This window comes from Dreissena polymorpha, chromosome 6, assembly GCF_020536995.1.
Source record: "Dreissena polymorpha isolate Duluth1 chromosome 6, UMN_Dpol_1.0, whole genome shotgun sequence".
NCBI lineage: Eukaryota > Metazoa > Mollusca > Bivalvia > Myida > Dreissenidae > Dreissena > Dreissena polymorpha.
Window position 1 is genome coordinate 11,738,593 of NC_068360.1, and position 22,787 is coordinate 11,761,379.

General features: G+C 34.2%; 1 protein-coding gene across 2 annotated transcripts; it reads right to left on the reverse strand.

Annotated features, from left to right (window-relative positions):
* Window positions 1-1,340: 1,340 nt before the first annotated feature.
* Window positions 1,341-17,428, reverse strand: LOC127836306 (uncharacterized). Of its 2 annotated transcripts, XR_008028705.1 has the most exons (10): window positions 17,350-17,428; window positions 17,041-17,246; window positions 16,687-16,747; window positions 16,346-16,415; window positions 15,992-16,149; window positions 14,185-14,450; window positions 13,930-14,068; window positions 13,300-13,473; window positions 12,038-12,211; window positions 4,798-4,882 (listed from the first exon to the last, which is right to left on the reverse strand). XR_008028705.1 is itself a non-coding variant. In XM_052362829.1 (5 exons), exons 2-5 carry the CDS (start codon window positions 4,806-4,808, stop codon window positions 2,646-2,648), a joined length of 702 nt encoding a protein of 233 aa, XP_052218789.1. In that variant the 5' UTR covers window positions 4,809-4,882; window positions 6,311-6,587; the 3' UTR covers window positions 1,341-2,645. The 2 variants fall into 2 exon arrangements, 1 of the variants encoding a protein (XP_052218789.1); XM_052362829.1 differs by lacking the exons at window positions 12,038-12,211; window positions 13,300-13,473; window positions 13,930-14,068; ... (4 more) ...; window positions 17,041-17,246; window positions 17,350-17,428 and adding exons at window positions 1,341-2,802; window positions 3,447-3,580; window positions 4,062-4,461; window positions 6,311-6,587.
* Between the last annotated feature and the right edge of the window lie 5,359 nt (window positions 17,429-22,787).

Below are 22,787 nucleotides of genomic sequence, written 5' to 3' on the forward strand. Positions count from 1 at the left end.
TGTGGCTCAAGTTTGATGTAAGATGGTAGATTTTCTGTAGATGTTCAGCAGAAAGCATAGCTATGCACTGTATCTACATGTTGTTCAAATAATAATTCATCGGTATACAATATATTTTCATCAGATGTTCTAATTAGAGTGCACAGCTGTGTAATAGATCTTTATCAGACGTTCACATTAACCCATTTATGCCTAGTGGACTCTTCCAACCTTCCAAATTGGATCAATTTATTTCCAAAATTAGGGATGTCAAGTATATTTATTTCTATATTTAGACTATTTTTTACAGATATTCCTTAAGCAAACAGCGCAGACCCTGATGAGACGCCGCATCATGCGTCTGGGTCTACGCTGTTTGCCAAGGCCTTTTTTAAGACGCTAGGCATACATGGGTTTATATAACGTATTGCTATGCACTAGATCTTCGCCAGATGTTTAAATAAGAATGCATAACTACAAATAAGATCTTCGTCGGATGTTCGAAACAGTATACCTATGTGCGTTTGGAACTTCTTTAGAATTTTAGAAGAATAGACATACATCAGGAGATCTTCATTACATGAAAACATGAATGAAAAGGTACGTGTTCGATCTTTATAAGATGTGCAAATAGGATATCTATACTTAGGCCTTCACCAGATGTTCAAATGAAAATGTATTGATAAGAATTAAATCGTCATCAGATGTGTAAATCTGATTGTAATGGTACGCCCAATATAGTCATAAACAGTGAGAATCTAAACACATAGCTTTGCGCTTGATCTTCATATTATGTGCAGGTCAAAATACATAAATTTGTTCTAGGTCTACAAAGGCAATTATACTAGAGATGCTAGAGAGACTAGCGCGTATGCTGATAAGCCTTTCTTCTGAGAAGCAGCTCTAGAACAAAGAACAAGAAGTCCCAAACATAATAGAAGTAATAAAGACTCTCATAATTTAAGCATTTTGCTATCAATGCGCGACCTGTAGTTATTCCTCGATCTACAGCCTTTTAAATGCGACGTTCTTATTTATGTTTGATCGAACAACATGCACAAGTACGTGAGTGTACTGGTTGGCCAGGTTAGAACAGCGATAGATAGACTGTAGGATGAATTAGGAAATGGTTCGTTTCACCATTCTAGTTTCTCTATCAGAACATATAGTAAGAGAGGACGAGGCACAAACATTTTACCATCATAAACGCATACTTCTGCAAGGCAAATTGTAACTTAGCAATGTCTTCGAATTACTTCTCCGTGTCCTCAACGTAGCTTTTAAAACTGGTTCACGTATCGTATTTCTTAAAACACAGACTTCTTTATATATAGAGGTATCTTCGCCATTTAATCGGACTAACCACAATAGGATATTTGCTTCGGTAAAAATGGTATTGTAGTTATGCTGACTTAATATAATAACTGTCAAAAAGATTATTTATAATTGCATGTTTATGACTTGTGAGATTTAACACTTCACTATATGATTTAATTTATTAATAACACATTTTATTATAATGTTCACAACTAAGTTGATAATAATAGTAACAAAGCGTCAAGGAACAAAAATGGCGTCCTCATTCAGTCTTAGTGCACTGTGATAAATAAAATTAAATCACAGATCAACTAAAAAATCGAACATAACAAACTTTTAAATTAGGTTATGATTATATAACTATCAAATACTGAAACCGTTGATTAAATTGATGGCTTTAATTGATCTTTTAAAGTTGTCATCAATTTTTTTTATGTACCTCAAAGACAACCAGTTGCCGTACGACTTCTTTACTGTTATTTGTGTAAGGAAACACTCAAATCTGATTAACACTAGTTAATTTGAATAAATAGTTTTTAATTGTTCATAACATGGGCATTATTTGTATAGTGTGTCATATAAGTTGTGTTTTTAAATTAAAAGCTATGAATAAATAAGAATTTGCAAAAGATACAACAATCTGGTCAAATTACAATGGACTGGACCAATATCTTAAGACGATTATCATTACACTCAAACAAGGCATTAATAGACTTTGAAATTGAAGTTCATTCAACAATAAATTTAATCAAAATATTGTTAATTATATACTAAACTCAGTGTTTTTTTCTCGACAGCGGTCTTACTACGTTAGCGGCGTTTTGTTTCGATAATGAACAACGAAGCGCCGAAAACGTACGTTTCTGACAAGGAAGTACATACATAATACCGGTACAGAAAATTCATCGCAACGGACTTTTCACACACAGTTTATACTACTCATCAAATACGCAAAACAAATATCGTTATAATAGAAATACGATGGCATGGAAATAATATATGCATTGGTTATTTAAACAAATAATTATATTATATATTCACAAGGGTGGACGTTTTTTTGTATTGGACCCGATCGATATCGAGTGCGACATTTCGTCTGTCTGAATGTTTTGTACATACTTTGTGCATACTGTGTGCATACTATGTGCACACTGTGTAACGAGCAAATACAGAAAACAGTGTTATTAGTTAAGTTGCTGCTTTAGAAATGGTTGTGAACAAACAAAACGATAACTAATGAGAATTTGGTAAACGCAAGCTGCATGTGTCAAATTACATTTCGATGTAAAGACAGAGTAGTAAATAAAGTATAATCGTTATATTATAAATCACAACAAAAGTGGACGCTGTTAACCGACGGGAACGCTGCCGTGTCCGGGCTGGAACTCGTTATAGAAATGTCCGAGACGCGTCAGGGTAGGAGACTCTCGGAAAAGAAGACTAATGGACGTGCGCACGAACCCGCCCACAGCATCGTCCTTTACCCGAGCCATGAACCACGAGTATCTGTATACGTATATTAGAATATTTCAAATCGATGAGGACACGATCGGACTTGACTGTGGATGAATTTCGATGTAATTTTTTTTTTAGAAAACTTGATTGAATATGAATGAACGTAGTTGAATGATGCAATTAAATGAATATTTTGAATGTTGTGTAAAATTGTAATGTTTCCAGTTTTGAGAGGCTAAAACAATTATCTGCATAAACCGTTACACTTTTAAAGTTGATTAACTTCAATTATTCAAAATTCAAAGTTATTAAATGCACTGTCGCTCACAATACGTCAAACAATCTTTTACATAAGTATATCATTAAACAAATATAAAAACTAAAATTAAATGCTTGCTAGGTTTAAAATGCAAATGTCCCATTTGTAGGTCGTGTTGCAACCCTAATCGATTGCGACCAAAAAAGCTTCAACACTGTCCACATGCATTGACAAATGCATTTAATGATGGATTGTTATAATTTAAAGAAAATAAAAATAGCAATTCATGACAACAATCATAAATTATTCAAATATTAAAATATCAGTAGTATATCCGAAGTTTTAATAGTTTATGTATGTATTCCAGTGTCATATCGATAATAGAAAACTAGCATAAAATAAAAGAATTAGTTTGACATTGATTTGCATTCACTACCTGAAAACATAGTTTGCCGCCTCCAACATAGGAAGTAACGCCTGCATCAGACGCAGCTGCGAATCCTCGTCTGCCATATAGGGGCAGCCGAACTCCGTCAACCAAATTTGCTTGTGGTAGCGATTGTAGAGCTTCTGTGATGGAAACATTGGCAACAAATAAAGTTAACTGCGTTTTCATTATACATTGTTGTCAATCAACCACATCAGCTAAAGGTAGCAGCTGTGCAGTTTATGTTATTCAACCAAGCATAGGAAAAGTGGATGAAATGAGAAGTGAGATGTAATGTGAGAATGCATACCAATTGTCTCCGTTACTAAGAGCTGTTTATGGTAGCATAGTTTGTGGTTTATAGGAGGATACATGAACTTTAGATAGAAAAAAATAAACGTTGACAGGAATAATATATTAATGTTTTAAATATTCGTTATGATCTGATTATACATTGTTTGAAAAGTGAACTAAACTTAAAATACGTTGATCACGCTTTATAATCCAAATGTTTAAATAAATAAATCCCGCATACAAAAGAAGGCATCTGCATCAACCAAAGGCGATCTGATACCACAATAAGTGTTTATTTCACCCATCGTTTTAGGAAAATAATTTACTAACCTGTAGATACGCCATTATCTCGTCTGCGTTACAACTGTACGCATGCGCAGCTAGGTAGTCAATGCGACAATTGTGGCATAAATGCAAAAATTGATCTAGCCAATGGAAATTCTGGGCCGCCGGAGCTGGGGCCACGAGTGGTATGCCTCCAGCAGCTTGCTCAATAAGGGGCCAGTAAGCTGCTGCTTCCTGTGGAGTCATGTTCGCCTGATCGTGCACATCCGGTTCGTTGAAACCAAGCACGTATTTCGAGTTGCTAGGTATGTGGATCCACCTGGAGACGTTGTTGCTATGCATGCTCCAGATCATTGGGACAAACTCTGGCATGTGAGCCTGCGGTATTGGGCATTTGCTGGTGACGTACTGGTTATATAGGTTCAAGGCGTCTTCCCAGCCGTACCTGTGGAAACAATTAAATAGATGACATGGTCCAAAGACAAACAAACTACCTTATAAGACCGTAGACATTCGTGCGTCTTGAAATTCCAATCATTTAATACTTAGCATTCTTTCAAATGTTATTAATATATCTCTAAATTATTTTTCGCTAGGCATATATAGTGACAATAACATGCCAGAAAGCCCTTCGTTCAAGTTTAAGAAACCATTACGTCATGAAATGTTCTTCAATTTAAGTCATAAAAATCTACACCCAGACAGTTGTTTTTATTGAGATAATGATGACGCTAATTACTGAAACTTAACGATGCAAGACAGTAAATTCATTTTTACTAACCACCAAGACATGTTGTTGAGCACCCTGAAGTCATCGCACAGGAAGTAAGGCGCATATGCGGACAAGCCTTTCTTCTGTGAAGCAGCTGCAAAGTGGGAAACCAGATATACCAAACATCCTATAAGAAGATATATAGAAGGACTTGCTTTGTTCATTTTGCTAAGACCTGCGATTGATGCTATCTATATCTATGACTGAGATTGGGAACAAAATGTTTGAATTCCGGGCAGTTATTAACATGGCAAAATGTTTCAGTTCATATACAAAGAGATTTGATAGCAAACGGGATAGAAAACTACTTTACTTTGCCTGCAAAATATACGTATTTGTTGCACTTAATTATATAGATAAAAGTTTTAGTACATATAAAAAGAAGTTAGGTAGCAAAAAGGATGAACATACCAATTATGCACATGATCACAAAATAAGTGTATTGAAATCTTAAGTAGGTCATGCCATCGGGACGAAGACGCACGGACGGAGTAGATATTTGTCATGTGCGCCCTACCCAATATACTTTATTATTTTCGACAACATGATGTATATAAACATGGGTAATGAGAGCATACAATAACAGTCGTATCGCGTATATATAAAATTAATATTCACACGTTATGTACACTATAATAAGGGGTTGCACTAGGGTACCAGATAGATGAAAGTGCGCACGTTTGCATCTTCCAGTGATGTATGGAAGTTTATTGACTGATTGATTTCCCCTTTTGTTATAGGGAGCTAGCTACAGCTCAGAGTGAGACGGAAAAGGAGGGTCTCGCGGAGCCCTGGATATGTTATTTATAGCGTTTGTGTTAAAAAGATAGAGTAGAGACCCTCTGTGGTGGTTGTACGTCCTATTGGTATTCGTATTTGAGAAAATATACCCTTCTGTCATTTTAGTTTGTTTTTAGATGGTTGATATGGTATAGAGTGAGGTGTTGTTAATTAGTTAATTTGTTTCTAGACACATGTTGGAAAACAAGACATTGGTAACTGGGTTTTCGGCCTTGATCTACCTAAATTCAGACATTACCAATGCCTTTCTTAGCGGTTTTAGAGATAGAGGAGATAGACGTCGGCGAGACGGTGTACGAAATACACCTATGGCAACCGGTCACCGAAATACTGCTCTGTGCTTGTATTGTGCTTTGAGAGTATATTATAAAGATATAATTCACGATTTCTTTTGTATCTTTGTTTGATGGCGTTATACTGTTCTGATCGTTTTTGACTTGGAGCATGAAGTTGGTGACTCGGCGTGCGGCATACACCTAAGACAGCCGGTCACCGAGAACATGCTCCGTTTTTTATTGGTTAATATGATTTTGTCGGCAATATGAGAGATATATGTAACATTTGTTGTATGGTTGCTCTATGTTGTTGTATTTTAGGTGTCTACATCCACTACAACATAAACGAGCCGAATATATATGCAGGATTTTACTAAACACATTCCTAAAGTATCAAATGCTCTAAAATGCTTAATAAGTCATTTCCAACACGAAACATAACTTACCGTGTAATTAAAATTAACATCTCCATACTATTTACTTGGCAAATGTTGAACTAAGGGAGGTAATTATAATGTTGCAGTGAAGAAACATAAAGCATCTAATTCGACCATGACACCTTTGCCGTCCTTGATAAACCAATGCTAATCTGAGACGACACTTTACGCACATGTGTTGAACGCCGTTTTCTCAGAACGAGGCTCAAATATTATATACTCTGTTTTATGTTATCTATTGATGGCTTTATATGGTATTGATTTATCCATAATTCTTAAAGGCCCATTTATAGTCCGGCAGAAAAGTGACCATATTTCACTTTACCCGACATTGGGGTGTATAGTAAATGCTAAGGTGTTATTTGTTAGGGGACATGCTAATGATTAAGAATCCAAATGATGCTGATCTGGTATCTTTTGGGGTTTATAGAAATTCAAGATGGCGGCCATTTTCGGTCTGTTTGTTTAAAAAAATAGAAATGCACCATTGTATGTATTATAATTTCTTTTTGATATAGTAAACCATGTAAAATGAGTAAAGAAATTCAAACGTGTGTAATAAAAACAAATGAAGATGGCGTCCAACATGGCTGCCGGAATCGATTTAGCTGCTCAAAAATTGCTCATAAAACCAACATCATACCCAAATGTTCACTTAAAATGATAAATATGAAAAAATAAGACAATTTAGTAGCAATTAAGCGTTTAATAAGTGTTCGTTTAAATGCCTGTCAATAATTCATATGCAGAGTATAGTATAACAAGAACATATTTACATAATATTGACCATTGGAGAAAAGTTGTACTGTGTACAGTAACAGCAAATTCGTCATAAGTATGATTTAAATTATGAAAATACACCGGTGTCATCAATGTCATAAAGCACATTAAATATCAATTGAAACACCATAAAACGTATTATTCCACATGTGTTCACTAAGGTCATGATAAGGTCACATTTTTCTAACGTCATGCTATAACGTAGTATGTATAGTAGTTTAGCTCATGTTGGGAGCTGTTGTCAGGCATAGAGTGATGTTCTAATGTAAATATTATTTCAGTTCCCATGTTTGTCTTTCGTACCAACAATTACATAACGCAATATACCATTATTCCCCATCTTTCCTTCCTCATGGACAAAGCAAGTTATCTCATTAGCTTGTTTTGTCTGCTCATTGTTAAATTGTTTTATGTCAACCTGAATCTTTTGACGAGCGCAAAAGATAGTACATGATAGTAGCGCTTTTTACACGTGCACTCATGTGTTAAACATCGGCTATCGCGTATACATCCACATTTTATTATTTAAAGCACATTGAGTGGAGCTTAAGCAACATTTGATGCTACTGTAATTGATCAGATCTGGGGGCCTGCATCTCATGCGTGTGAACCCGTTTCACATTTGCATAGAATGCTTCCGTGGTTGGCGACAAGGGGTGACATAGACTTACCCTTCTTCCCTACCCTGGTTTCCCAAAGGTTCTGTCTTGTAATACACGATTGCTCTGTATTAGTATTTCCATAGCATTCTGACAAATATTCCCTAACATTTTCGTTCATACAAGCTGTCATATAGCCTAACAGTGTGATGCAGTTGCCTGCGTTCAGCATCTGAGTATATGTTCCCTTATCGATACCAAACTATCCAGCCTCCTTATTGCATCCAAACAGCTGTTGTTCGTTCTCAGTGACATCTTGTATCATAGTTTGTGGATGTAGAGACATGTCACCCGTTGGATCGACATCTTTGCTACATTGGTTTGTCTACCCGACCTCGCAACACTTTTGGTGCTGAACCCTATGTATCTGCCAAACACTACGTAGACATCGCATTTATTCAGATTTTGTTTTATAAGAAATAATGCCTTAATCAAGCAATCAACCAACAATTTAGACGTACGACTGGTCCATGATATGCTGTTAAGATACATTTGTAGATCATCGAATGTCTGAAAATTATTCTTTAAGTTAGTGAATACCTTGCGCAACAATTCCTCTATCACTATTCGTAATGCCCGTAAATTCTGTGGATATTTCTCCCAATAAGGAGCTTGGAGATGCAGCTCTTCCAAACAATTATTTGACATAAGCGTTCCCACTGACCCCACAAGTAATTTTTAAACACTTTTCACTCATCAAAAAGAGGTAACCTTTGTTAACTGTTATTAAATGTTTTTGGAACATAGTTAAACATTATCATTAATTCATTTGCTAGTCTATGCTTACCCGAGGTTAATCAAACGGCTGTAAATCGTTTGTGCTTAACGAATATGTGTACATGATGTTTGCACCTAGTGTTTTATGCAGTAGCTTTGTGTGTTAACTATGGTTGCTTAGTTTCCTTGTCAGTAATCTCTTCTTGTTTAGGTAAAATAATACACGCAAGGGTTTTTAGAGGGTATTATTGAATGGTCTTTGCAAAATACCATTCAGAAATACAATTATTTCAGTTTGTATAGCATGAAATTTCGATTCAATGTAGTGGAAATGGAATTTTAACGGCAATTATTTGCATAAGCAACCATATTGGCAGCAATCTTGCGTATACTCTTTAATTTCATTTCAAATAAAACACTTTAAAAACATAAATCATCAAACCATCATTGTATTTTAGGCTGAAAAGATCCCAAGAAATGGATTAAGTAATTATTATTTCTCCATATACGTTAACATTCTGAAAACGGACGCCATCTTGGATTTCTCAAAATCCTTTAAGATACCAGCCCGGCATCATTTGGATTCTTCATCAGTGGCATGTTTTCTAACAAAAACACTTCAACATTTACTATACACCACAATGTTGGGTATATGTCATTTTCTGCCGGACTATTATTCCAACATTTCGTTTATTTGAGATGCCCAGTTATTTGTATTGTAGTTTTCTCAAATTGTTTGGTAATATATTTTTTTATTATGAGGTTTACCTATGCGAATTAAGAATTGTAATAAACGCCGTACATTATAAAAATTTATTTACATAAGGTTAGTAAGAATGTCATTATTTTGTTATCATATAAAAATTATTTTTAAAATATACTCAAAAACATAATGTTGAAACTGATATAAATGTTACAAATAACAATCTAAAAACATTCCAAGGCATATTTTGTAAACTTTCTGAGTACCAGCTGTTTGCAAATGGAATGTATACAATATATAATCCCAGTGAATTGTTCTTATGGAACTAGTTGGCATAATTGTGTAATTGACTTATAAAACATTAAGTCATTTAATGATTGTCTATACAACACTATGATATGAACAGTGCAGAAAAAGATTATATTGACGTCGCCTCAAACTTCCTCTGTAGTACAGTTTGCAAATTTGATGAGACACTTAAAGAATATCGACCCAGTGTTCATGAACACATGAGCTTAATATACGCTAGCGTTTTATATGATGGCTTTTATTGATAGCATCTCTTCTTGTACATTCGGCGAGAACAATGTTTTTCATTTGCAAACATCAACACTATCACACACAAATAATAATAATAAAACTCGGGGATGCAAAACTAGATAAAAAGCGCGCAACACGCACTGCTCGCATTGAACATTGCCTGATGGTATTTCGTCAATAATTTTAAATTGTTTGGTCTTTCATAACGATATGCGTGAAAAGAATTTACACACAAGTAATGGAGAGTAAGTTGGTTCCCTTTTCCTAGTTCCTTATTCCTTATTCGAATAAGGAACAAGGAACTGTTCCTTATTCCATATTCACGCGTTACAAATTTGTAAAAATTTCTGAAGTAAATCAAACGAAATAACTCGAATACATTTACTTTATGTATTACGTTACATATTCATGTTTCTCCTTCGCGCTTGCATAGGATTTCTTGTTTAAACCGAACCGATATTTTCTTATTCGAATACTAACTTCACATGAACAAAACTTAAAGCATTTCTATTATGTTTTAAGTTATGATAATCTAGTTCCTTATTCAGTTTGAATGAGGAATAAGGAACTGGTTCCTTATTCCTTATTCAAATCGAATAAGGAACTGGAATGTTCTTTCTATAAATTATAAATCAAAATGAACCAACGAGACGAATAACTCATCGAAAATTATTGTAAATGTATGTCGGGTGTAAAAATATTAATTGCAGTACGTTTCTACTTTGTTTTGTTTTGTTATAACATAGTTCATAATTCGGTTTGAATAAGGAATAAGGAATCAGTTCCGTATTCCTTTTTCAATCCGAATAAGGAACTAGGTTATCATTCAATGAAACTTAGTAGAAATGTACTGCAATTAATGTTTTTGATACCCAACCTACATTTACAATGCTTTTCATTGATTTTTTGGTCTCTTTGGTTCATTTAAATATATGATAAGTATGAAAATGCCAGTTCCTTATTCGATTTGAAAAAGGAATAAGGAACCACTTCCTTATTCCTTATTCGCACTGAATAAGGAACTGCGTAATTATTGAAGAATACTAGGTAAACATATATTGCAATAAATATTTTTAACTTCGAACCTACATAAACCATGATTTTCATCGACATTTACTATTTTTTGGTTAATTTCAATTTATGTTTGAGTAAGGCAATACCATAGCCTTTTTATAGTCTTCATAATACTTGTTTTCAGCGTGTATCGTCACATAGAATATAAAAAGAAATGTGACATAACCCACACACCATCTAAAATATAACATATCCGAAAGTGATTGTTCGAAATACAGGCTTACGAATAAGGAACTAACTTAACGCCCAATTCCTTATTCAGGGGCCATAATTTCGGATACTTAAATTCGGATCATTCTAGAATAGCACAGCTTCATATTCTTTATTATTGGCGATGTTTAGTGTAAGATTTGTTATTTATATCTCTGGTACAGTTCTTGAAGTCTTATCTGACCCTGAACTTTAGTCAAGACTATATGATAGCTGAAAACTAAACATGTTTTATATATCTTGTTCCGTTTTCATACGAAAGGAACCCCACGCACTCCAATGGACATTTACTTAAACATAAAGGGAATACATAGTATATATATATATTATATAATACTTTGTTTTTGTAATATGTCATTGCAGTATATAATACTTTGTTTTTGTAATATGTCCTTGCAGACATAACGGTTTTGAACCATAAAGCCATTAATACGTGTCTGTCGTTCGCAATTATAGGTATGTTAAAAATTAAGTTGTAAATTGTAAAGACACAAATTATACATTTTGCATTGTTTTAAGTCTTTTTATAAATGTAACTTACAAATAAACGCGCCTCATTCATTCATATACAGGCTATTGATAGTGAATTGTTACGACCAATGTCGAGAATGTGCTCAGTTTATGTTAAGTATTAGTAAATGTTCGAATAGACCAAAATTTAAATTCGTCCCTGGGACTCGGTAAATGTTGGGCCCAGTTATTACTTCAATGACTTATAAACATTTATGGCTGCCTTACTAAATAAATATACTTCCTATTATCACACAAAGTTTAACACATACATGTACGCTCTGCCAAGTTTCAACCACTTACGTTTCTGATATCTGACTGTTTTTAGAGTTTTACAACGGATTTTTTCGATTGAAAAATACTCAACGTCCCAGAATGCAACTTAAATGCAACTCTTTAAACATAAAATAGCTCGACGAAAATAAATTTGTTTAGCAGGAACATTGATTGTGTATAATATTGTTTTTCTTAACTCTTTGTCACTTAGTGATAAAGCACCTAACGGCGTAAATAACATAAAGTCCATTTCGTTCATTTGCTTACCTGGGCACGTCTGCGTGTTGCAGTTATATGTTTCCGTGGTGTTCCCGAAGCACTCCGAACCAAGGGGTGCTACCGGATCATCGAATATGCAGGTTCTAATCCTTGTAAGCGTGCCGCCAGCACAGGTCACACTGCACGCAGTGAAGTTTTTCCAGTTCGACCAGTGACCAGCAACTAATGTGCAAGCATACGATACGAACCTTCATGCGAGTGTTATTTTGAAAACACGTTTTATATTTAAAAAATATGTTTATTAACACACCTTATTGGTAAATACATATTGACTATACATACGCATTATACAAAAGTAATTTTGCAAGAGACACTATTGGAAAATTTGAGTTTAAATGTAAATGAATAAAATGAGTGACTTACTATAAACGCAACTTTCATAAGCCGTTATGATTCTCGCTAAACACATGTAGACTACTTGTACTCAATAATGGACAATTCTTATGCACTGGATGCACTGTATAAAAAGTGTTTATATTTACCGCCATATGTACATAATAATGGAACACTGGCCCGCCTGCCATTTGTTGGTGCCTTATAAAACACATTTAGTGTAGCGTATCTAAACTGATTCCGCCCAAATGATTACATATCAATAAAACATTGAAACCACAATGGTCCTCAATATTTGTGTGTAGCATCGTATCGAGGCCATCTACACAGTTTGTTAAAATCATGCGCCTTTGATCACAACTGGCAACGATATAGTGATCACAAGATTTACATAGACCTACATACAAAATAACTTCTTCTTAGAAACCACAAGTCACAGAGCTTTGTAAGAAGGTACGTTTCATCAAAAAGAAGTAATTTACAATGTTTGTACCAATCATCCCCCCTGAGGTTAACACTGCCTACGCCACAAGAATGGTAATACTTGGCATTTAATACGTTTGAGATAAATATTTTTTATGTGATTATAAAATTCATATAAACTCAAGTTTCAACATGCATCCATTAATCATACATATTTGGCATTTGCTAAATGACATCATATTGTGGTCGTTTACAAACATTGTTCAAATTATGGCCCCTTAAGTGAAAACAGACCAAGCCTGATTGTACACAAAGTGGGGCGAAATAGGTGCATGTTGGCTGTCTTGTTTGCTATGTCATATTGCATAGAAGCATCCTATTAAGTTTTACGATCAGATTTCACAAAAAGTGTTAATGACTTTTTTCCATGTCTGTCGGTTATTTGATATTTAAATTTCAAAATTGAATTCTTTACATTCATAATGCCAACCTACTTGGACATTTTTCTGTATTGCATCTTATGGTTTCATCTAAGGAACCACTGCACGGTTTGCCATGAGGAGCGGTGGGAGGCGAGTAATCTCATGTGCGGTGTCGGCTTTGAGTTCCATTCGCACAGCTCTTTGAACATGCGTCCCAGCTACCCCAGGCAGACAGCTTGCCATCAACTGAAGAGTGGTTTAAATTATAGAGATCAATACATTGTATCATATAAAGTTACCTGGTTTAACGTGTTACAGGTTACACTCATAAACTGTTAAATAAATAGGTACATTTGTGTATGTATACATTGATGCAAAACTATTAAGCTATAACAAGAAATAAGTAATAATATTTTGGAATTGAGACTCATGGATACATGTGATTTGGAAATTCTAACGCATCAGTTTCCCAACTAATAAACGTACCTAGGGACATGTCTGACATGTAGTTAGATGCTGGTCTGCCAAACCTCTATACCATCGCGATATTAAAAGCCTTGATTTGTATTTTTTTCAATGTTTTACTGATACAACAAACCAAATGTTTCATTTCTTAACATACTGGCAATATAAATCTACCTGTATCGATATTTATGCTTGTGCATTTCTCGCAATAAAGTTACATTTAAAAAAAGTAGGCACCGGGTGTGGTTGTGGTGTTTGTGACGTCAGTCCTTGAGGCGCTGGATGGCTTGACTTCGCAATAACCAACCGACATATTAATGTCATCTACAGCAATGTCACCTTGATAGCCATTGCCAATTATCCCACTTAGGAGAATCTGCGAAAGATATATGTGAACTCATGCATGTTTTTGATTTTCCAATTCGTTTGTGTAGACAATTATCTGAATAAAACTTGTGAAAACGGTCAAATACTTATTCCAGCAGTTCTTACCGAATAACTTTGATTCGAATTAAGTGGCACTTGTCCTTCTTTCCATGAGTTACCTTGGTCGCCAGTTAGAGACCAAACAACCTTGCCAGGTTACCCACAGCTGGTAACTTGGTAGACGTTTAGTCGACCTATCGAAAATCCATACATGTGGTACCAGAACCGAAAGCAATGCACGAGATCTGAAGTCACCTCAATCTTAGGACTTTGAATCCAAGCTGTATCGAACAAATTTCGCGGAGCACTTGACTCTGTGAATATGTACGATCCTGAAAGTCAATATGGAATAGGAACTTAAAGAATTTAAATTTCATCATTCATTCTGGATTGAATTATTGTGTTATTAAGTGACATTAAAAAACAATGCAAAACCCGTGTCACTAGAATGTTTAAGCATTCATAGTTTATGTCTGTCATTAAGAACAATATGTTTAACGAATGGACATTCTACGCCACATGTTTTATTTGGAGAAGGTTTTAATTTAAAAAAATACAATTTTTTTAGTTTTTCGGTATATTTAATCTAAATTTAAGACCTAAAACACGTAAAACACCACTGTTATTCATGAGGCTATCCGTCAATGCATGCTCAGAAAATTAATATTTTCCGTTTAAACCTACTTCGAAAGTGAATTGCTCATGTAAAAAAAAATCATGAAGTTTATTAATAATATGATTAAATTCATACATACTATTAAATAAATGCCTTTTTAATTGACTTTCAACATCATACATGCAACACAATTATCGACAGGAAAGGTGGTTTCATATCGCGTCCAATGTATCATCCGTAACAATTCATTTAAAGTGACAGTTCGCGGAAATACACTTAACATTAAATCATTAAAATATATTTTTTATAGAGGTTGACACTGAATATCCGGTTGAAATCGGTTGGAAACAAACAATATAGCGATGTTTATGTTGGGGTCGAGTACGATAAAGTACGAAAACGACCTAATTAATATTCATGATTCGACACGTTAATTCAAACCTAAACAAACACAATTGCGGATACGGGCAAATTTAGCGGAGAGAAGGTAAGAACAAATGCAAATACATCTGTTACAGACGGAAACTGAGTTGCAACGCTACGTTTTTGCTAAATCTATGTATTTATCTTCCATATGCTAATACTGTTTAGCGAAAGCTATTATTAGATATAATTTTCATAACTCGCGCCGCTGCAATGATTTCCGCCTATTGCATGTATTTATGATCATTTATATAATATTGTATCGATTCAAAACCGATTTTGACCAGGTTTTTGATGTCAACCTCTATACAAAATATATTTCAATGAATTTATGTAAAGTTTATTTCTCGCTATACGATTTATATGCAAAACAACGATCTATTTCGCGAACTGTCACTTTAAGATTCGGGGATTCTTAAGCAAATTCTTTTTAAACGAATTCCATTATTAAGTTCATATAAGATAAACATGTTAAAACGACCAAGATTCATCAAAATTATGTCATAAATGTGGCATGTTCAGTGGTTACAAGGTTGATTTCAGATTAGGCCTTGTGACCTAGTTTTTGACGCATGTTGTCCAGATTAAATGACCAATTAATGCTCCTGATACAAATATTAACAAAGTTTCATGAATATTGAGTCATAGATGTGACTTCTAGATAGTAACAAAATTTGACCAGGTGGCATAGTCTTTGGACACACGTAAAGAAGATTCGAACTTGGCCTATATACACAGTCTTAGAAAAAATAATATTTCTCCATGCCCATAACGTTGATGCTTTACACATATGCATTACACGTCGTGAAAATAATACAAAAAATATAACGCGACCAGATGAATTGCGTGTTGTATGATCGAAGTCTGGCCCGTGTCGTCCGTGGGTGTTGATGATCGATACAAAACCCAATCAAAGTCATCGAGATCGAGCACGTTGCGCCACGAGCACAACGATTTGACATCGAAGTTACACTGCGTTTGATTGAGACTGTCTGAAATAAAAACAACGAAGGCACAGCTTTACCGCATTATTACCCATATTATTATCGCATTTTTTATTTGCTTGCTATCACGTGTACGAAAACTAGAGGAATTTTTTTCCCCCAAAGTTCTAACGTTACAAATGTCGACATTATTATTATTAATTCCACGCGGAGTTCGAGTAAGAGAGTCGTGATGTTACATTACCGAGCAGAAAACGCTTATGGTCAGTGTTGTGGTTGGCTTCGGTTCCCTTTGGTATCCTGATTATGTTTGCCTTATAATAAATATATAGGAGACGCACTGACTACAATACGCACTTTTGCAAATAAACGTACTTGTATGACGCTTATTTAATAAATGATAATTCCGTTTTCGCAAACAGCCTAATACGGAGCATAGACGGAATTAAATGCTTTGATGTTCCATTACATTTTACCGAATCTTTTTATAGATTTATATTTGTGTCCAAAGATCTCAAAGTCAGTGTTAGAGAAGGAGCTTAAATAGGATTTCACAATTTTAAAGAATAATAAAGAGTTACTTACGTTCAATTTCTACTCGGTCATTTGGGCAAGCTATCAGTTTCTGTATTTTGATATAATAGTCCTGAAAATATAAAACGGGAATATTGTCATAACATTAGCATGCTTTCGAAGGACCTAAAATGCCTTGATCAACTCAGATAAATTATAGACTTGAGATACCTTTATATAACAAATAATTAGAGTGGTTTAATGCATTTGTAAAACTAGTCATTATTGCAACAAAAGAGACATCTTCACACAATAAACGCAAAGCTGATTCATAATAGGCATTGAATAAAACAACGTTAACTTATCTCCCTAACAGCCTATGCATGTTATGTATATACATTAATAACCTTATAATATCATTCTTACCGAACTGCCTAACATCAAAAGCCAATCCTTTCCCTTTACCAATTCACCATGCAAACACGTGTTTGTACTGATATGACCAACGATTTCGGACAACGAATCTGATTTTCCGTACACTGGTGTTGCTTCATGGCTGGGTGTGCAAACACATAAAGAGGCCATGACACGTCCAGCACTGGGCAACAGTAATACTAAACATGTTAACAAGCCTGTAAAGATAAAAACAAAAATCGACATGCTTTTGTATTAGAAACTGTATAAAAGATATAATATAAAATAAAAATATATAAGCAAATAAAGAAAAAAATCTACCTATTGAAGTATCCAAAATCATACTCGCAGTTTTACGCGTTAACACCACTTTAGTTTATAAACGCTATCTCCAACGTGGCCACATTTTCAAATTAAACACCTCTTATCTTTCTCACCACTGGCAGTTTAAGCAGTCCATTCGCTCCTTGTCGAATATTGGGTCATTTTTGGTTTGTGTTTTAGATACAGCGGTATTATTACAGATTTAAAAAAATCTAACAGTTGTTGTCTAAAGTCGTGTTTCCTTGTTATTTCAGCTTTTCGATGTTATGTTTAGTTAAATCATATGATTGATATCATGTTTGCGTTCTCTTCATGTTTTGCCTCACTTAATGCATTTTATGCATTTCTATAAGTGTATGGCGACATTTTGATTTTCTATATTCTTTCTCCGTATATTTTCTATGTTACCCATTTTGTCTCAAGCATTCATTGACCAGTCGGATGGAGCAGTAAAACGAGTCTAGTCTGCCGAGGCATTCGGTTGAATCAATAGTTAGATATGCTCGTATTCAAATCAGGAAATATGGTCTTTTCCATTTTGGAATCGAGAAATGACCCATTGATGTTAAAGATATTTGATGCGTTAATCGAAAAAGAATAATCAGCTGTCAGTTTTGCCGTATTTGCCGGCGCTGGCAAGTGTGGTACTTTACTTGAAATATAGTTTATCATTTCAGCGTTTCCATTGAAATTCGCGATCTATTTGGCCTGGATTCGAAACATTATTTAACCAAATTACTTTAATTTATATATGGTTTTCTTAACAATTACGCCAACATCGCTAGTCAAACAAAATATGATTTTATATTAGTTTACATTAGTTTAATATGATGGTGTATGTAGGTCCTGCATAATAATACGTTTTCGCCGAGAATGCACATTTGCGTTGGTTTAATATCCATTTGAACAGTAGTAGATATCGCACTGATCGTATAGAAGATGTAGATTTAAAATTTAGAAGTAAACGCAGTAAAGTGAATGGAAGTAAGTCCCACAACGTTGGTCCTTGATATCCCGTATATTTATTACTAAATATTTTATACATCGGGCTATTAGGGAGTATCGTGTCTGCGTTTAAAATTTTTTCGTTTTCATGGTTGGGACCATGACTATCATTTCTTCTTACATAGTCTGGTGAGCACTTGCAGTATCTGGTTCGAGTCTTGGTTCCATCGGTACAAGCCTAATCGCTTGCCAAAAACGATTTCTAAGCAGAAGAAACGCCGTTCTCTGAAACGGTATAATGTAGTGGCAGTAATTTAATTATGGATATTAAAACTATAGTATAAACATTCAAAACTAAATCATAGTATGTCTTCATTGTAAGCCTTTGGACAAAATCATTTAGACATACTTCATGGCATAAACCCGTTGAAAGGCACACAAACCTCACGTGAGATACATATTTTATTGCAATTACCGGGGGTAATCTCATTTCAAATCATATAATAAAGTTTAACCGGAGTATCTTTTCAAATAAGATACAACTTCACGTTTTATTAAAATTGTAAATCGAAATTATATATTTGCAACTTTGTGATGCACTATGAAGTCATAACAAGTACAACTGAAACATCCAAGCTTGTTAACAATATTTAAAGACAACTGTACGGTTTTGTAAGTGATCCGTCTTGAGGGAAAGTGCTGTACCTATCTCGTATGAATGCCACCACCTCATGTCAAAGAACTCCACTCCCCCAGAACGCGATGAAAAGTAGTGTATATACGTAATAATACGAAACAATAACAATATAACATTTTGGCACATGCATTGAATTCAATTAATTTTTAAATTATATAAATCAATTGACCAATATATTGTCAGTTTTATTTCAGACCACTCAGTATACCGTATCTTACCCAGAAATAAATTGTTATTTTTGACACTATTTTGAATAATGTGTGTATTGATGACCAATGAGTTTGGAGGATATATACAGAAATAATATCTTCTCTCTTCATACGTTAAGTCAAAACATGGAGTGACATACAAGTTAACATTTGATATATGGACATGATTCATTTTGACGCGTTGTATAATCGACCGCGATATCATGACAATATTGTTCTTGTTGCACAATGTCAGAGAACTTTGGCTCTCGTGTCCTCTGCTATATTCCAGTACCAAAGGTGGCATCGCAGACATTGTAGAAACGCCCCGCTTACATATTCTACTATATAATGTGAAATGAACAATATGTTTAAACAAACTATATGGTAAAGGTGTAATCCAAAATGAGTACTCGGCAAAAAAAAAAGAACAATGAAGGCACCATACAAAAGCATATGCCAAGCGATCAAGAAATCTAGTTATGTTGGATTATCACTACAACTACAAACTTTTTAAACAGTAAATGTGGTTGGTGCGATGATATATGAAATATGTAACATCAATAATAAACATGACATTAAAGCGTGGATAGAGGTGCATGTGCATTTAGAGATTGCTTGTGCCTAAAGTTGCAACGATAACATCGAAAGCATTAAAACAACACCGTGATATCCATTCTAAACAGTAATGCAATTTGCTGAAAGGTAAATTATTTTCAATAATAAATAATGGATCACAGAACGTATTTTGTTCAGATCTTGTATTTCTTATGTGTAATGCATTATAAATCTTTATATCACTGTGATAGAGCTGGGCAGTCCATTTCCGTTTAACAACCAGCTTGTTAGCGTTGCCCCACACGGTCATGAGCACGTGTCTGCCTCTGCTTCAACAGACACGTGCGTTTTCTACATCTTTATATTCATCGAGAACAAATGATATCTGCTAAATGGCGAAGGAATATTCATCCATTCACGAATACGCTCCATTCAAGTCCCGTAGACTATATGTTCAACTCGTCACAGAAACTGTTCATATTACTTGGATATAATCGTTTTAATGACAGTGAAATTTTAAGTTATGCGCCATGTAAATATTGTGTAATACACGTGTTTCACGTGCGATAGAGCTTGCGTTCAACTACATCTGCTTTTTACGAGTGGTCAGTCTACAATCGCATTTTTATCAAATATTTAAACAATAAATTGTTCTTCGGAAAAATTAACATATAAAAAGAATTATATGCAAAACAAAACCAATACCGTTCGCATACTAACGTACTTCCATTTGCAAGAGCTTCACGAGGAAGCCTTCCCGCACGTGTTCTAGAAGTTTTAGAACGTTATGGATAAATGATGTTAATCCAACTTTGTAAAACAATGTTTTAATATACGAAATGTAAAGTTGATGTTTGGATCCCGTTATAACGAAGGAGAATTATACATATATATATATAGAAATGATGCATAAGTAATCTCGTTCAGTATATTAGCTGGTTAGAAACTTACACGGCAAACATAGTTGATAATATTACAGAAATAGCCGCAATCAAACCTCGATATACAGCTTATTACTAATAGGAAGTTCAGATAGAAATTGTATAATGAAGTTGAAGAAGTAGCTCCTTCTTAATCGAGCAAACGTTCATATTTTACGTCCCAATTCAGTAAATTACAATGTAATGCTAAATACTGCAGTGTTCAACGTGCCCATTGCAAACTTATTTATTATGTCGACAGTTATAGCAAGTGATTGTTTTAATAATAAGGACACGATCCCATTGAAACGTTTGTGATGTTTGCAAATCAATACCATATTTGCATCGGTCAGAAGACTTTTCTACATATTTTTGTACATCATGTATTTATTTAAGTTGTAAATAATGGTCATGTTATGTTATTGTGTTTTGTTCAATAGAGATATAAATACTATTATGTTGATATTATTTTGCTTATGTTCTAGGAATTGAAACACGAGGGTTTTAGTCACGCGCAAGAGGTGGCATTCAAAAAGCTCCTTAACGTAAGCAGTTATAAAAAAAAGAGAAAATCTGAGCAAATTTCTACAAGAAGTCCAATGTGATCAAAGTAAACACAAATACAATATTAATTATGTATTATACGTTCTTACTTTATTTGTGTCACGATTGCAATTTTGGTCTTGATCGTAAGCCTATCGTGGTGATACTATCGGACTTCATCAGTTATTACCAGTTTGTCAATGCAATTTCGCCTGTCTATTGTGTTAATCATGGCAAAATATTTTATAAATTAACTGCGCTAAATTGTAAAATAAGAAATAATCGTATAACATTGGGTGAGATGTATTGTATCGTTACTGAAATCTTATGTATTTGTACTTGCACCTCGTGGCGATCGCAGTAAAAATTAAAAGACGTCACGTCCTGGTAAGATATGCTGCTTTCTCAAACATTGAAGTCGATAGTCCATTCCGCTGTAATTATATATTATGGGAACAGTTTAGGCTCTTAAAGTTAGAGCAATCAATACAATCGTTAAAAGTATCGCATAAAAAATCGTACCATGTCGCTAAGGAGCGCATTTATTCTTGGTAAACGTCTGACAACTTATCACTTCGCCCAAGAACTAACCAAACATCTCAGAGAAAGACCGCGATCTGTATGGAGAGTAAGTTTGTTGCTTTTTCCTAGTTCTTTATTCTTATTCGAATAAGGAATAAGGAACTGTTCCTTATTCCTTATACACTCGTGACAAATTTGTTACAGGGTTTTAAAGAAAAATAATGCAAATATTTATTCAGTTTATCAAAACAAAATAATTCGAATACATGTACTTGATGTATTACGTTACATGTTCATGTATCTTTTTCGCGCTTGCGTAGGATTTCTTGTTTAAATTGAATCGATATTTTCTAATTTGAATACTAACTTCACATCAATAAAACCTAAAGCATATACTTATATTTTACATGAATGTGATATAAAGTACATTTACAGCGAGACTATACGATTTTTATATGTGTTAAATTATAATATATTGATAAAAATAAGTTACAAAAACACAAAACAGGCAACACAAATTATACATTGAAGACGAATTTCATAAAATGCATCAAAGACAAATTAGCGCCCCGAGCCTATTGTGACGAAGATATTCCGTACATATTTTCCTACAATAACCGAAGCGTTCGTCTTTTTATTAGGATCGGAGTTAGTGTTCGTGTGTCGTATGAATAGGTTTCGTTGCAGGAATTTCAAATGAACCGTTAAACAAAATTAAGATTCACAACGTACATGCATGATGTACATGCTGGCGAATTCGACTGTACAGACATTTTCAGAATTAAATATCTGACTTATTTCGCATTTTTCGACACATGATATTAATTCCTTTTTTTATTTTATATTGATATATATGTATAATAAGTTGTTTACACATTTTATATAAATTCATAAATATTTGACAAAATCGTATAGTCTGGCATTAAACATGTTTGTTTTTTATTTATAATCCAGTTACTTATTCGCGGCTGGATAAGGAAAATGAAACCAGTTCCTGATTCCTTTTTCAAACCGAATAAGGAACTGGCATTTGCTTATTTCAACATCAATGAAATTGATCCA